This window comes from Miniopterus schreibersii, assembly GCF_964146895.1.
Source record: "Miniopterus schreibersii genome assembly, chromosome: 10".
NCBI classification, from domain to species: Eukaryota; Metazoa; Chordata; class Mammalia; order Chiroptera; family Miniopteridae; genus Miniopterus; species Miniopterus schreibersii.
The window spans coordinates 33,129,917-33,147,975 of record NC_138110.1 but is presented as its reverse complement, the minus strand read 5'-3'; the positions used below and the strand labels follow the sequence as shown (position 1 = coordinate 33,147,975).

The window sequence follows — 18,059 nt, the reverse complement described above, 5'->3', positions numbered from 1 at the left end:
CTGCACGGAAATCCGTTAGGAACTTGGAGGGGCATCAATAACTGTGTTGCCAGAAAACCTCAACATGACAAATAGGGACTGATGATGGTACAATAGGCTAAGGCCTATTCCACCAGGAATGGGAAGCCCCAATGAGAACATCTTCCCAGACGCTTTTCTCTGGAGAAGCCCTGGAAAACATCTGAGGAAAATCTTCCAAGCCAAAGGTGAGGGGGACTCGGGGGACAGTAACTGTTTTGTGTGCCCAGGGACAGACTAAAACCACAGAAACCCCTCTAGTAGCCCATAATCCCTGTGTCTCACCCATAGATAACTCAAAAATTTAAAGATGCTAAACATAAATAAGTATACAGAAGTCCAATAATGTTCTGATTCTTTCCTTAAGATGCCTTTAAAAACATATCTAGACAGATACCAAATTTAAAGTTATATTCCAAAAATAATGCTCTCATTTTCTAGGGACTTTTGCTATGCTAGCTCATGCGTCTGCTACACACTACGCATCGCAGGAGCCAAAAACAGAAGATAAATCAGGCTGTCCTTGGGAGTCCACTGCCTTTATGTGTTCCAAAGACTCATTTTCTTACCATCCTGAGGCAGATAACTATCACCATTCTCGTACAATCCTTAGCGTCATTAGTTAACTTTCAGCAAGAATATTTTCTTACTCTGCATAACTGATTCTCATCATTAATGCGTGGGACCCCTTCTCTTAGCTACATACTATGATTCTGCAAATCCACATCCAAGTCACAGAAAAAGTAAGCTCTCTAGACACTGCTGCAAAACAAACTGTTAACTCTAGCTCCCCCTGGACAGTCTGTTCGCAACAGGAGAGCCAGAGGATTATCTCACTTTTTATTTTAGTTGAGAGAACGACTGAATCTTTCACAAAATAACCCATGCATCACTTTTATCAGTTTTTAAAGAACCACGTTTAAAAAAAACCTTAAAGACATGCAATGTCAGTTTATGCACGTCCTTTAAATACAAAGTTTTGGAGCTAAAAGTGTTTTTCTTGGCCACATTATAAGTGATCATCGGATCTCAACTCATTGCCAGGCTTATAGAAGCATCTCTGTGCTCCTTGAGCACTGAGTCCAGTGGCAGGTATGTCATTCCAGTGTGTTACGTATCCCCTGACTAGTACCCACTAGTCTGAATATCTTTTTTGAAATTAGATTGCCTCTAATTTAAAATATCTAATAAAATACCTATAACATAGTAGAAACTTACTGCAAATGAACACTTCACAACTGATAACAGGGCCAACAACAATTTAAGGTTTGGGGGATTGGCTGTAATAAACCCACAAAATCATTATTCCTACAAAACAGTTAGGTCCATCAGGCATAACCACTGCTTTCAAAATCAGGAGCAGTTTTAAGACGGTATGCATGATAAATGCATCTGAGACTATCCACCACAACTGCTCTAACGAGTAGACATTATTTCATCTAATGAATGGATGAACACACAGTGACTCCTGTGCCCTCTGCCTCCTTCCTCCCTTCCCGAGCCACACCCAGAGGAAGGGGAAAGACAGGATGAAAACTGCTGCACAGGTCCCCTCCCCAGCTCTCACTGGGAAAAGAACAGGACCCAAGGAGACCTCTCACAGACCTTGTTTTTCCTGCAAAAGGGCAGATGAAACCGGTAATAGAAACTCAATGAGAGTTCTAATCTGTTTACCACTAGCTCGTCACGTCAGCCTGGCAGTGTCTCAGGGCCTCAGGACACGCATCCATTACATGAGGAAGCACGCCGGGTTCTTTCTAACAAACCTACCAGCTCTGACATTGCATGACCCTTATTATCTGCTCTGGTAATCATTCACTGAGTACATCTTGTTTTCTTTCTTCTTTTTTTTTCTTTATCTTTATTGTTGAAAGTATTGCAGATGTCCTCTTCGTCATTCGACTGACTCCACAGCTACAAGGCCAGGCACCATTTGATTATGAGAATATGTGATTTCTTTACAAACATATTTTACATATAATCTATTTACATTAGATGCTTCAGAAAGTCAGGTACAGGGTTAAAAACGCCTCTTTGAAATCAAATGTACTTATAAATAACACAACTTACCATTAAATGTTAATTTTTATTTTTTATAAGATATTTCCATTAACATATAACATTGTGTTACTTTAAGGTGTACAACATAATGATTTGATATTTGTATATGTTGCAAAATGATTACCACAAGTTTAGTTACTGTCACCTGACATAGTTACAAATTTTTATCTGGTGATGAGAACTTTTAAGATCTAATGTCTAAGTATCACATTTTAAATGAGCCAAACATGTTAATCAATTCTCCCCTGGAATTCAGTTACCTCTCTGTACATCTTATTGGCAATTATCTCCTCTTTGGCAGATAATATTTGTATAATATTTGAGTACAGTTTATCGCCAATAAGGGAACCACATGAAAAGTTTTCAACGGTTCCTACAGAAATAAACAACTGCATTACAAATATGTTCCCATCTCTCCCAGGAGCCTCATATAGAGAGAGGATGTTTGGGTTAATGTTGTATTCCCAATACGCAGGTAAGCATGCAAACTATACTAACTGCCCAACATAAATGAAAATGGCAACAGAGCCCTAGGTAACAGAGCCCCATTTCATTCAGAGCACCAGTGAGGCAGCTCAAAGGCTGTGTTTGCAGCCCCCTCACGACTAAGTTGTGGCCAGTGAGATGTGAGCAAATACTGCATGGGCTTTCCGGGACGGCCCCTTAAAAGGGGCACTCTATTTCTTCTTTTTCTCTTCCCTCATCCTCTCTTCCTTCTTACTGACCCAGGTACCAACACAAAGACGGGAGCCCTGGCAGCCACCGCGGACTGCGAAGCTCCACAACAAAGCAGAAGGTGGCAGCCATGTGAAGCCTTTCCCCACAGAGCCCCCGGTGCCCGACCGCCCAGCTTCTCTCACTTAAGGACATCATCCTCACGTGTTCAAAGCGTCCCAGTGGGGTCTCTTACAACCAAATACAATTCCTAAGTGATGCAGCAGCTGGCTGTCCCTGAGAACAGTTTATTGCCAATAAGTGAACCACATGAGAAGTTTTCAACGGTTCATAAAAGTAAGCGAAATCTGCCCTGGCCAGTGTGGCTCAGTTGCTTGGAGTGTTGTCCTGTCCTGTAGACTTAAAGGACTAAGGTTTGATTTCTGGTTGGGAGGCAAATGATCGATGTTTCTCTTTCTCCCTTCCCCTCTCTCTAAAAATCAATCAACATGTCCTTAGGCAAGGATTAAAAAAAACACACACCAGTAAGCAAAATTTAATTAAGGTGTGCATTGGCTACGGGGTCTTTATGGAAACTACGGCTTGGTGAGGAGATGAGAGGATTTCCTTTTTCTTTTTTTTCTTTCCACTTTTAGGGGTTTGAGGAAAAGTTCCTCTTGCCCAAGCAATCGGTTCTCCTAATTATGCTTAACATTCACACATATAACTAACTCATACCCCAGGAAAAGAACTTGATTATACCCAGATTTTCAGTATTCATTTGTACAAGTTCATTAATCTAAAGATGCTTAATATCTCTGTTAATGAACACCTTCACAATCAACTTTTTCAACCAGAATAAGTGCTAAAGAAGCTTTTAAAATGTATAAACTTCTCCTAAAGTTGGCCTACTACTCAGAAGACCAATTAATGAAGACCAGTTAATGAGTTTCACTGTACTAATAAAATACCAACTACAGTGAGACAGTCTTTCTAACAGAAATTAAAGAGAAAACAACTAAGAGTGTTTTGATTTGTGGTGATCATAACACAGATTTGGCAAATGACTAGAATGGATTTTATAGAAGCATGTGTGAAATTAAGAATATGTTACAGTCTTGAATTTTTAGAAGGGTCTAAAACTATTACCCTAAAAAACTATTACCTTAAAAACTATTACTCTAAAACATAAAAGAATTTACCTTTTGTGTTTAGGAAAAAAGTCTGTGGTTGGTAGATAGGAATGTCCCAGTTGAGTAGTATGTATGTATACTGTTTACAGTGACACAATGAACTGCTGACACAAATTAAATCTTTAACTTTGTTTAAAGGTGCAACAACTGACAATCAGCCATCAAACCCTCTAAAGAACACCTCACAATTCTCGGGAGACAATGTGGAAACAGCGCTGTAGAGGAGCATAAGCATTCTCCCACAATAGTTAAACCCATTTACATCAATTTCACCACCATTAATTTGGCCTGCTGCTTAAATTTTAACTTTATGTGGTTCTAATGAACATTCTTCCAGAAAATATTTTTAAAAGACAAGAGCAGCTACTGATTTCCAATTTTGTATAATTTCTCCTTTATCCCCTAAGGAGTCCATAAAATTATTAAGAACCACCTATACTTAAAAATAAGGATTGCCCAGCTGGTGTGGCTCAGTTGGTTGAGGGTCATCACTTGCACCAAGAGGTCACCAGTTCTATTCCTGGTCAGCACACATGCCTGGGTTTCGGGCTTAATCCCCAGTAGGGGGCGTGAAGGAAACAGCAGATCGATGTTTCTCTCTCTCTCTCTCTCTCCCTCTCCCTTCCTCTAAAATCAATAAAAACATATTTTTTTTTAAAAAACAGTGTAAGTATTTTCTAGTTGGAAAAGCATTTTAGGAATTAGAATGAGCATAAAGAAAGGGGGCAGAATAGCTACCATGAATAAACTGTTCTTTGTGTAGTTCATTTCTCTTAAATAGAATTGAAAAAATACAAGCTGCTTTTTTATTTTGTTTATGTTTGCAAGAATTCACTTTAGTATCTTTGTATAAAAACCCTCATCACCTTCACAGAGGCATGAGGCCATACCTTTATAGATCCTAGAATAGAATACTTGACAGTCCTAACCCGGGCAGTAAAAGAATTTTCCAGTACACTTAGTAGGAGATACCCCCACCTTTATCAGGGAGTCACCTGGAGGCAAAACCAAAGCTTGAGAGATCTGGTTCCTGCTTTGGAACTACAAGGATAAGCAGCAGAAGCAGAGCAAGCTGAAGCAGGAAGCAATCTTACCTGTACCATTGAGTGTAGTGTTTTTATTTGTGTAAAGCCTGATCATATGTCCTATTGTTTTCACATTTTCTCTCAACATTATTCCTCGAGCTTGTACCATAAAGAGGTATGTGTTGGCTACAAAAGGAAAAGAGAGAGAGAATATCATGACTCAGGAGGCTTTCTTGTTAAATTTAACAAAATATTCAGAGTTGGGGAACTGCCCAATAAAGCCACACTGACTTCATTAGCACGTCCGAAGAGAAAGTAGAAATATAAAATAACTATTTCTCATTATCGAAAACTTACCCAAACACTGCTTTTTAAAAATAAAAATGAAAAAAAAATTAATGTAGTGATATCCATCAAACAGACTAAGACCAAATGAACAACCTGAAATATCACAATGAATTCTGTTACCCATAAATGACTTTCTACTATAAAACATACTTAGAAATTTCAGAGGCATTTTATTACAAATATGCTATCATATAGCTTAAAAATGTACTTTCTCCAATTCTATATGATTTCCTTCAAACCAAAAACCCCACAAAAGCAAGGACTCCCATCTAATTCTAAATGTATCGTAAATCACTGCAATATCTCGTGTGGATATGGAGTTTGCAAATTCTCAACGTGCTGGGGCAGGATTACCTAGGATCAATATCTACTTTGATCATTTCTCTCTACAGTTAATTACTTGAGCTTTTTTGCACTCCCTTTGAATCGCGTATCTATCCACCAGGATTGTAAAAGCAAGACAAAATCAAAATCAATGTGCGTCTCAAAGTTGGTCAATTTAATTCTTTGTGGTAAGCGCTTTAAAAATAGGCCCCTAATTTCTTCCTTTGGGAGAAACTAGTAAACTGGCAAAGATTACAAAAAAAATCCCTGCCTTTTGAGATGCCACGTCTCCTTAGAGAGGCACAGGACTAAAGTCAAGAGATCCTTTCCCTCCCGGTGCTGATTCTGCTGGCACAGTGCACAACTTTAGACAGCTTACAGGATCTGTTTCTTCATCTCAAAAAGGCAATATTGCCCTAGATGTTCTCTGAAGCCCCTTCTACTCTAAATGATGCAAGCATAAAGCCCAAACATCATAAATTCCAATCAGATAAGAGAAGGAGGCTCATTATCAAGGAAAAACCAAGAAAGTACAAGGCTCAGCTAATGACCCTTTCAATTTTAAGATAAGCTGCCTCTGAACACAGCCACAACACTCTCGAAAGAATGAATGCCAAATGGAAAAAACGGAAAATGCCAACTCGGTTTCTGGGCCCTGTTCTACTTCCTCAAGATAGTAGAGACAGATGAGCTAAATGTATTGTCTACTCCCTCCTTTCCCATTTTTTTATATAAACCTGAACCTGCTCAAAGTAGAAATGGGCAGAGAGCAAATGAAACTAGTATAGAAACAGAGTAAAATAATACTTTTCCTTTCTCCTTCGATTCATAAAAGAGAAACAGAAATCCAGACTTCGCATAAGCTTTACCTCAATCATTTTTAAGAGCATGTCTACGATCCTCTCTAGAAAGCAGTCCTATAATTAGATTTGACTTGTTTAGGCTTGAATTTATTATACTGGGTTACAAACACCACATGTTTTGATTATGTTTTTGCTCTTGAGTGGACTTTAAAAAGAAAAAGAAAAAAAAGACAAAGTGAAAACCAAAGACAGAAAAAAGGGCCACCAAAAATGTGGGAAAATGTTTAATAAAAGCCAAACTAACCTTAGGCACTCTACCTAAACCAAGATCTCAAGTTCAACTGAAATGATGCAGGGGAAAAAAAACACATCAAACAGATGACTAACACCAATTGGTTTACAACACCTTGGATCATTTAATCCTAAGGTATACGTGAAACTTACCAGTGTTAACAAGGATAAGATATCCTTCTTACAATATCTGTTCTGCACCGAACTGTAAAAAGACCAGTCATAGAGTAGCAGAACTGAGCCAAGCGGTAAGCCATGGCCAATAATGTTACCCAGACTTCAGAAAACAGTACTGGCCTACTCAATGATATCCTAGGTAAGAACTTATGTGCATTATTGTGTGTCCTGGAAACAGAATTTTTAAAAACTATATAGCTTTTACTTTTAATTAACATACCTAGTTGCATAAAGAAAATTGTTTGACATCTTGAAACCAAGTCAAATTTAAGTAGCAAAGGAAAGATCTGGGATAGAAAATAGTCAAATTTTCCTAAAAACTTTCAAAATACCAGGTAACAAAACTGTTTAAAAAAAAAAAAAAAAGATCACTGATGGCACCTGGGACAAAGGTGAAACATTTACCCAAAGAATACAGTTACTATTCATTAGATCAGTGTGAGAAAAAATAAAGATAACAACCTCTCCAAATGGAAAATCTATTTGTTTATTTTAAATCATGTACAGCTAATTGAGTTACATTCCTTAGGTTAATGGTCCTCATGGGTTTAATCCCTAAAAATCAAAACCCATTAAGAAATGAAGCTGTGGTTAAACAGAGAGTCCTGCTAACAGGGAGGAAGCGATGTGTCAAAGTGCTGCTAGTCACACTAAGCCAGCAGGAAAATGTTTAAATCATCTGATTTCCAAACATCATAAAATGAAGTTAATCCACACTCAAATAACCATATGCCTAATTACCCTTAATATAAAATGTAGTGTCTGATTGGCAAGCCAATAAGTTGGAGGAAATCTTTGTCTAAAATTTCTATTCCAACTTACAAGAAACTACATCTCAAAAACAAATCAACAAATCTTTCTCAGCCTTGTCCTTCGGTCTCAACACAACCACAAATACACTAAAAACTACTCTTGCTTAATTAAAACCATGCTGTGTTCTCTAATTTAGTTCATTTGCTATTTGCCTTTGCATGGTGAGACAGAAATTTAACTTGTTTACCATTCTGCTTTCCAGGGGAAGAAAAACTATGACAACTTAAAAAAAAACACACACACACTTCAAAAATCAACAGTTTACAACAGCTTCTAGGCGTCCTACCCTGGGTCTGTATGGAAAGAGATTATGAACTTGTCTCACTCTCAATTTAACAAAACTAAGGAATGCACTGGCTAGTACCGTCTCCCTATCCCTTTCCACATCCAGCTTTGTTCAGTGAAAGTACTCAAGCCAAGAATATGCCCGTCTACAGTGACCTGGAGGGGCTTCCTGAGCTCTGAGGGACTCACACACAGTGACCCTCTAAGCCCGATGTCCACGTTCCTAGGCACTAGGACACACAGCCGCAGGTCCCTTAACAAGAAGTCAGTCACGTCAAGATCTGATTTTGAGGGAGGCTGTCCGTGTTGGTCAGGTATTTGGGCATGCAGTTATAAAATTTAAAGTGTAGGACTGGAGCTAAGAAAGAGGCACTAGAAATAGAATTTGGGGAGACACTCGTATAAAAGTAAAAGCGGGAACTATGGTGGTGAGTTACCACAGGAAAAATTATCGAGGAGGTAAGAAGGTGAAGTTCAGATGTGGATGTGGAGACAAACCACAATAAATTAGTCTGAAGATGAACACAGTGAAGAAGGAAGGGTTTGATTCCAGGTCAAGGCACACATCTGGATTGCGGGTTCGACCCCTGGTGGGAGTGAGGGAGGCAACTGAGCAATGTTTCTCTGTTTCTCTCTCTCTCTCTCCCTCTCTTTCATCAATGAGATCATCCTGGATTATCTGGGTGGGCCCTAAATCCAGAGACAAGTGCTCAGACAAGAAAAAGGCAGAGGGAGACTTTACACACACACAGGCACGGGAGAAAGCAATGAGGCGATGGAGGAAGAAACTGGAGTGATGTGGCCTAGGAAGCCAAGAAACGCCAACAGGCACCTTGAAACTGGAGGGAGGGAAGGATTCTTTTCCTTCAGAACTGTGAGATGATAAATTTGTTGTTTTAAGCCACTCAGTGTGTGGAGATGTGTGGCAGCCCTAAGAAACGAACAGCACTCCAGGATATAGTCACAACTTTCCCCAGTATAAGATCAAAAAAGTGACATAGGTACAATTAAAAAATCAGGATTCAAGCAAAGGTCTGAGTGACTCTGGGGGCCAGCAAGTTGGAAGAAGAAATGGGTGAAAGTCATAAAGGAGAGGGAGGGACAAAGGAAAAGAAAACTCTTCAATGTAAACAGTTACGAGGGAAGTGACAATGGGAGGGATAAACCAGATGTCCACTAATGCAAGGAGGAAGTCAGGGGGGCCCTTAAAGTTACAAGAGAGAAAACGGTTTCCCATATTATCTGCAGAACACATAAGGAAATAAACAATAGGGGAAAAAGCAAAATACCACTTACCTACGCCCCTTGTTGTTAACTACAGCTATGCAAATCAGGTATCTCTGAATTTCTAAGAACTCACAATAATCTTTTAAATATCTAGTTCAGAAGCTTAAAGGTTTTCTTCTTACCACATCTAGCCCCTTTTCAACAAATTTCCAGAAATTACTCATCCAAGTTCATAAAGCTAGATATATTTTCTCCAATAATAATGTTATAAACCCCAGGATTAAATCAGACTATACAGGAAATACCGCGCTTGGGTTAAGCCATTAAATATTATTCAAAAACATGATTTTAAATAATTTTTATTTGGACATTATTTCAAAGTTTTTAATGGGACAAAAATAAAATAGTACAAAGAAAAAAATAATAATAAATAAATAAATAACTTCTAGGCTGTGCCAGGCTACAAAACAAACAATTCACTTTATGTCCAAGTACTATTTAAACAGTATCTTACTATGGTAATAATAATTCAGTCAGGTATGGGCTCAAGGAAATACGCAGTGCAAATAATTACCAACCTACAATCTCCTCCTCCTCATCTTTAGAGTAAGCCATGGGCTGACCAGTGAAAAGAGAATGAAAGAATTCTGTGTTCACCATCCCATTTGATCAAGCAATCACATACAGTACATACGTAGGTCAGAACTTAGCCAGCAGCTCAAGCTTTGATGATGTAGACACTAAAAATTAACAAGATATTCTTTACAACAGGTGTTTTGCCAATTGCACTCTGCAGCTTAACAGTTTTAAGTTATTTCTAGAGATTATTTGTGTTTGAGTACAGATCAAGGTGAAATATTTTTAAATAAAATTTGAGCCTGGCTGGGCGGCTCATTTGGTTGGAGCATTGTCTCATGCACCAAAAGGTTTCAGGTTCAATTCCTGGTCAAGGCGCATAACAAGGTTACGGGGTCGATCCCCAGTCAGGGCACAAGCGGGAGAGGGAAGCAACTAATGGATATTTCTCTCTCACATCGATGTTTCTCTCTCTCTACCCCCACCCCCCCGCCTCTCTAAAATCAATGAAATATGTGCTCGGGTGAGAATTTTTTTAAAAAATTGACTTTTCCAACGATCTTATTAAGGAAGTTCAGGGTAAAGATGTATTTATTCAACAGTACTTACTGAATGCCTACCATTTGCCAAGCAGTACCAGAAACTAAGGAGCCATGGGAGTGCCTCTATATATATCAAAACCCTGAAGAGGCATAAACCACCTAAAACACTGGAAATACTTTTGCAACAACCAGATCATCAGTTCAAGATAGTTTAAACTTAGCTGGTAATGAAAACAATAGATTCTGAACATAGAAATATGAAAACACCAATACAAGATAGCTATCAGCACTGTCATTTATTAATTCACTGTTATTTACTTAAAATAAATGCTTAGCTTCTTTAAAGAATGAGAGGAGCCCAAAGAGTTAAGAATTATAAACCAATATGTTGGAGAACAGCAGAATCAGAAGGAAATGAGGGAATCAGGGAAGGAAGAATGCAGACAATTAAATAGAGTTTTAGAATCAAATCAGTAGGGAAATTTACTTAATGAAATTACAGAGTAAAAGATGAAACTATAAATAAAACCCCCAGAAACACTACATAATTATGGAAAATTTATGATTTCAGAGTACATAAGATAAATGTGAAATGAATCTCAATCCACTTACAAATTCTATCAGGAGAAAAAAATATAAGTGAGACCAATCTGAACTCTATGTTTTATAATCATCCCCAACTTCCTTGTGTTTTCACAATTAACATACCTTTCACAATTACTTATTCACGAAAGGAAAATTACTGTAAAATAAGCAGGAGAGAAAAGAACAATGCATGGGAAATGAATTTCAAAGATTTCCAAAGCTAAAGAGTATTTTCAAATCAATAAACAAGGCACCTTATAATTCTCTACCATAGGTCTCTTGAGTTAAATGTAAATAAAGTCCAGTTTTCCCTTCTCTGAGTCAAACAAGAAATTGCCCTATAATTAGAAGTCTTAACTTCTGAGTGATTAACTTAATTATCAGGAAGGTAATATATATAACATGGCTTCAGTAAAGTCATATTAGCACTAACAAGCCTCAAATATTAGAAAAGATAATATTTAAATCAAGATATCATGTTAAACAAACTTCATATAACTACTTAACTGTAAAGATATTATCAAAAGCCTTTTCTAGCCAAATACTGATTAAAAATTTATTTGTTGTTTTTAAAGTATAATTGGCCTACAACATATTAGTTTCAGATGTACAACATGATTTGACATTTGTATACATTGCAAAACGATCGCCATACATCTGTCACCATACAAAGTTACAATTTCTTGTGATAAAAATGTTTAAGCTTTACTTTCTTAGCTAATCTCAGTTTTTCAACACAGTATTATTGATTCTAGTCACCATGCTGTACATTACATCCCCATGACTTTTCATTTTATAACTGAAGTTTTATCTCTTGATCCCCTTCACCCACTTCACTTACCCCCCAAACCCTCTCCTGCCTCTGGCAACCACCAATTTGTTATCTGTATCTATATAAGTAAAATCATACGGTGTTTGTCTTTCTATGCCTGACTTACTTCACTTAGCATACCTTTGTTGTTACAAATGGTAAGATTTCATTCTTCTTTATGGCTAAGTAGTATTCCATTGGACATATGTACCACCTCTTCTTTATCCAGTCATCTATCAACGGGCACTTAGGTTGCTTCCCTATCTTGGCTACTGTAAGTAATGCTGCAATGAACATAGGGGTGCATATATGTTCTGAATTAGGTTTTTCGTTTTCTTTGGGTAAATACCCAGAAATAGAACTGCTGAATCATCTGAAAGTTCTGTTTTTAATTTTTGAGGAACCTCCATACTGTTTTCCATAGTGTCTGCACCAGTTTACATTCTGACCAACCATGCACTAGGGTTCCTGTTTCTTCACATTCTTACCAACACTTGTTCTCTCTTCTTTTTGATAACTGCCCTTCTGACAGGTGTGAGGTGGTATCTCATTGTGGTTTTCACTCACATTCCCGATGATTAGCGATGTTGAGCATTTTTTCATATACCTGTTGGCCCTAATATGCCGTCTTTGTAAAGATGTCTGTTCAGATCCTCGGCCCATTTTTAAATCAAATTGTTTGGGGGTTTTTTGGTTATCAAGTTGTAAAGTTCTTTATATGTTTTAGATATTAACCCCTTATCAGATATATGATTTACAAATATCTTCTCCCATTCAGTAGCTTGCCTTTCCATTTTGCTGATAATGTCCTTTGCTATGCAGAAGCCTTTCAGTTTGATGTAGTTCCATTTGTTTCTTTTTGCTTTTGTTGCTCTTGCCTTTGAAGTCAGTTCCATAAAAACATAGCTAAGGCAGATGTCAAGGAGCTCACGGCCTGTGTTTCCTTCTAGGACTTTTATGGTTTCAGGTCTTACACTCAAGTCTTTAATCCACTTTCAATTAATTTTGTGTATGGTGTAAGATAGTGATCCAGTTTCACTTTTTGCATGTGACTATCCAGTTTTCCCATCACCATTTATTAAAGAAACTATCTTTTCCCCATTGTATATTCTTGCCTCCTTTGTTGTAAGTTAATTGATCACATATGCCTGGGCTTATTTCTGGGCTCCCTATTCTACTGATCTGTGTGTCTGTTTTTAGGCCAATATCATACTGCTTGGATTACTATAGCTTTGTAACAGAGTTTGAAATCCAGGAGCATGATGGCTCCAGCTTTGCTCTTCTTTCTCAAGATTGCTTTGGCTGTTCGCAGAGTCCAGGCAAATTTTAGGATTGTTTGTTCTATTTCTATGAAAAATGCCATTGGAATTTTGATAGGGATTTCACTGAATTTGTAGATTGCCTTGGGTAATAACATTTTAACAGTATTAATTTTTCCATCCATGAGCACAAAATCTCTTTCCATTTATTTGGGTCGTCTTTAATATCTTTCAGCAGTGTCTTATAGTTTTCAGTGTACACAGGTCTTTCACCTCCTTGGTTAAATTTATTCCTAGATATTTTATTCTTTTTGATACAACTGTGATTCAGATTGTTTTCTTACTTTCTCCTTCTGATGGTTCATTATTAACATAAAAATGCAACATATCTTTGCATACTGATTTTGCACCCTGCAACTTTACTGAATTTGTTTATTAATTCTAGCAGTTTTTTGGTAGAGTCTTTACGGTTTTCTATATATAAATCCATAAATAGTGACAATTTTACATCTTCTTTTCCAATTTGGATACTTTTTATTTCTTTTTCCTGCCTAACTGCTCTGGCTAAGACTTCCAATACTATGTTGAATAAAAGTAGAGAGTGAGTATCCTTCACTTTTCTTTATTTTAAAGGAAAAGCTTTCAGCTTTCCACTGTTGAGTATGATGTTAGCTGTCAGGTTGTCATATACGGCCTTTATTATGCTGAGGTATATTCAGTCTATACTCACTTTGTTGAGAGGTTTTATCATAAATGGATGTTGAATTGTATCAAATGCTTTTTCTGCATCTATTGAAATAATCATATGATTTTATTCTTTATATTGGTAATGTGGTATATCACATTGATTTGAGATGTTAAACCATCCTTGGAATAAATCTCCCTTGATCATGGTGTATGAACCTTTTAATGTATTGTTCAATTTGGTTTGCTAATATTTTCCTGAGGGTTTTTATATCTATGTTCTTCGGTAATATTGGCCTGTAATTTTCTTTTTTGTCTGGTGTCCTTGTCTGGTTTTGGTATAATATTGGCCTAGTAAAATGAGTTTCGAAGTGTTCCCTTCCCTTCAACCATTCGGAAGATTTTGTGAAGGATACGTATTAGTCTTTGAATATTTGGTAGAATTCACCAATGAAGCTATCTCGTCTTAGACTTTTGTTTTGGGGGAATTTTTTTATTACTGATTCAATCTCATTACTACTATTAACAAGGCTGTTCAGATTTTCTATTTCTTCCTGATTCAAACTTGGAAGATTCTATGTTTCTAAGAATTTACCCATTTCTTTTGAGTTGTACAATTTGTTGGAGTATAACTGTTCATACATAGTAGTCTCTTCTTGTGAGCCTTTGTATTTCTTTGGCATCAGCTGTAATTTCTCCTCTTTCAAGACTGATTTTATTTACTTGAGCCCTCTCTCTTTCTATCTTGGTAAATCTAGCTAAAGGTCTGTCAATTTTGTTTATCTTTTCAAGGAACATCCTCTAAGCTACCTTTCTTATTTTAACTGAGGATGGTTTTAACTGTAGCTTAAACCAAACTCTGCTTAGTTCTGCTATGACCAAAACCAAATATGTCCATGATACATAACAAATCAAGTTGGCCCAATATAGGACTTACATGGTAGAGAAAAGATAAAATTTGGGGTGCTACTTGAAATTCTCCAGTGGTCCCAAGACATGAGGTAAAAATACCTAGTAATAATTGGAACTCCTAATTTTACAAGGGCATGTCATGGCATTCTAGGCATCCTCAGAAAATCTACCTATTATTTTCATGTCTTTTTATCCTGACAAAAGACAGAAATGGAAAGAAAAGGTCTTTTAAATATTAAATCACCATGTCCTCCAAAAATTTAAAATAAATAAATAAATAAATAAATAAATAGATTCAGAGGGGAAAAAAGAAGAATGAAAGAAATGACATGGACAGGCTGTTCTGATTAAACTGGTAAACTGCAGTCTGAGGCAGTGGTGACAACAGTGAGCTTAGTAAAGAGGCCAGGAAAACTGACCACAAGGGGAATACTGTAAACACACAAAGCCTCAGGGGCTCTCAATGCTCTAAGGACTCCCAAACATGACCTAGGAAATCCAAGCTCTAGAAAAATCACTGCAACGCACCTCCTTCCTCTCGGCTCAGTTCACAGCAGCTCCCCACCCACCTCCACATTTTTTTAGGTTAAGACAAACATGAAAGGCAGCCCTGAAAGGGAAAACAAGTCACAGAAGGAAGTGTGGGTGGAAGAAGGGACAGGTGGAAGAGCAGGTCTGCCTTTGGCTGGGTGAGCAAGGCTGCTACAGAGCAGAACACAGCACAAAGTAACTGGGCTTGGAGGGCTATCAGAAGCCTGTCTGGTCTCCCAAGCAAGGCACCTTCTCCTGCCTTAAGAGGTCTGAAACCCTCCGCTTGAAAGCATAAAATGAAAGGAGAGCTTATAAGTCTACTTATTTCATTGTTTACAGCTCAATTAGAGTGATTTGGTTTGGTCTCTTTACAACGAACCAAAAATCTTCCTCGTTGTAATTACCCTCACTGCTATCTGAAGCTATCTAAAACAAGTCTCATCTCTCTTTTATATGGTATCCCTTTAAGCTGAAGAAGAGAGGGCTCCTATTTCCCCCAAATCTTCCATTTTCTAGGGCAACAATAATCAGTTCCTTCAACTGAGGCACAGTGGACAGAGTTAGATATCCCAAGGTGTACATTTCAGCTCTTCCAACAGCAATGTGAGACTCTGGGCAAATGACTATCTTTGGAAGCCTGTCTTCCCTTCTCTTTCTTTACAACGAAGCTATCCTACTAGTGTGGGGTTGGGAGTATGACAGGGACCCCTCCACGGACAAAGCAGTGGGCTAACTTTGGGATCTGGTTCCTCAGGCTTCTTTGCACACAGCTTTGGCTCCAGAAACACAGGCCTCTGTGTCCAAGATTCTCATGGCCCTGGGCCCTTGGTCACAGGAGTAAATAAATATAGGGGCTGTGGTGGGGAGGGGAGTAGCAACACCTACAATCACTAAAGCCACAGTACAAGTGCCTTCAGAAACCTTCTAATACATCCAATACTAAGCAGGCTGCTCCCAGGATGGGTTAGAAAATTACCCACCCTTGATAACAGTCTAGAGGAAAATGCCTTCTGTGCCCAACCAAATTCCAAACAGTGTTTGGAATATCTACCATATACAGAGACTACAAATCGAGATTAGGAGTTTTTCTTTTAAAAATATCCACAGACAGGGCTATTTTTACCTTTGATAAACATTAGAAGGCAGTAATGATGAACACTGTTGAAGAATAAAATCATCACTATATCATCCTGCCACATTGTTTAACAGACCTCAAATTTACTCATAAAAGAGTAACGTGAAAAATGGTATTTAGCACTGTCAGAGTTCAATGAATCAACTTTCCCTTCAAAACTACCTCATTTCCCAGAAGGCCCTAGGATTTAGATCCGCTAACGCTGAAACAACAGAGCTGAGTTACATACACTGCTCAAAAACGGCAAGCTGACTGTGGCAGACAATCTCTCGGAACTCCTCCCCGTGCCCTGGAGTGTGGACTGGACCTAGTGACTCTGCTGAAAACGAAAATATGGCAAAGAAAATATGGAGAGGCCCATGTGTCAAGGAACTGAGTGAGGCCTCCAGCCAACAACCTGCACACCTTCAAGTCCACGCGGGTGAACTTGGAAGCAGATCCTCCACCAATGGAGCCGTCACCCACAGCCCTGACCACAGCCCCGACCAACACCTCATAGCCTAGTAAGGGACCCTGAACCAGGGGCAACCAGCCAAACCATGTCCAAGTTCCTGACCTGCATAAACTCTGAGATGATATGTGTGTTGTTTTAAGCCCCTACATTTTGGGGTAATCTGCTGGAAAGTAAGAGAGAGCTAATACACTGGCCAATCCTGGCATTTTCTCCACTGTTCCTAATGCCCTCCATATTCCCCCAAGGTGTCTTGAACATCCAGCGCCACAATGGCACTGATGAGTCGGCTGGCGAGAGAACGAACTGGAGCTGCCATACGAAGAGAAGTGATTTAATCAGGAACGTTCAGTCAGTCAACAATTCTTTTTTTTTTTTTTTCCTTTACATTCTCACCCAAGAATATATTCTTATTGATTTTTGGAGAGAGAGGAAGGAAGAGAGAGAAACATCGATCAGTTACCCCCCATACATGCCCCAACCAGGGACTGAACCCGCAACCTAGGTATGTGCCCTGACTGGGAATCGAATCCACCACCTTTTGGTGCACGGGGTGATGACGCTCTAACTGAGCCACCCAACCAGGGCAACAATTCTTTACCAAGCCTCTAGTATGTGTCAAGGCAGAAACCAAATCTCTTTACCTCATCTAGGCAACAGTTTACTCCATACTGGGATTGTTCACAAAAACAGAGCCCCTCATTCTAAACAGGTAACTCAGTTACCCACATCATCAGATATGAACTCCCTCAACTTCCCTCTCCACATGCATCCAATTTTTGCTGTCACAAACACCTTTATCTCCTCCCCTCTCCCATCTCCAAAGTTAATCTATCTATACACTGATCCTGCTCCCTCCTCCTGGTCTCCCTGATTCCAATCTTGTTCCCTTTAGCACATTCATACCAGTGCAGCCTAAATATTTCTAAAATGCAAATCTGATCATGTCACTCTCCTACTTAAAATTCAAGCTCAATGGTTTGACACTGTCCTTAGGCTGAAGTCCAAGTTCTCAAACCCAGCTTACAAGAATTTGTATGAATGGATTCCTATTTATCTCTCTGGCTTCAGCCCACGCTCCCCCCTGTGGCTCTATGCTTTAGCCCTGCCCCCCCCCTTTTTTTTTAACTTTCCATTTCTCTCTCACCTCTTAGCCTTCAAATACTCCATTCCTGCCCAACCCTTTAATTACCTAACTAGAGCTTCTGACTTCAGCTTAATCTTCCTCTTCTCCCTAATTCCTAAACTACTTTAGTGTTCCTGGCTGCAAACTGGTACATCTATAACTGTATTTCACACTCTACTCTAGAATAGGTACCCGTCAAGTTTGTGAATTTCCCACTGGCTACATGCT

The 18,059-nt window shown here is 38.5% G+C and overlaps 1 protein-coding gene across 2 annotated transcripts in view; it reads right to left on the bottom strand.

The window, feature by feature from the left end:
- Positions 1–18,059, bottom strand: part of B4GALT6 (beta-1,4-galactosyltransferase 6) — a 55,252-nt gene that overhangs the window by 30,817 nt on the left and 6,376 nt on the right. Inside the window, exon 2 of one of the 2 annotated variants that reach the window (XM_081149561.1) lies at positions 5,021–5,137. The exons of the other annotated variant lie outside the window; for it this stretch is intronic. Within the exon in view, the coding sequence (XP_081005687.1) occupies positions 5,021–5,137 (117 nt within the window). The remainder of the gene's footprint in view (positions 1–5,020; positions 5,138–18,059) is intronic. 2 annotated transcript variants of the gene reach the window in all.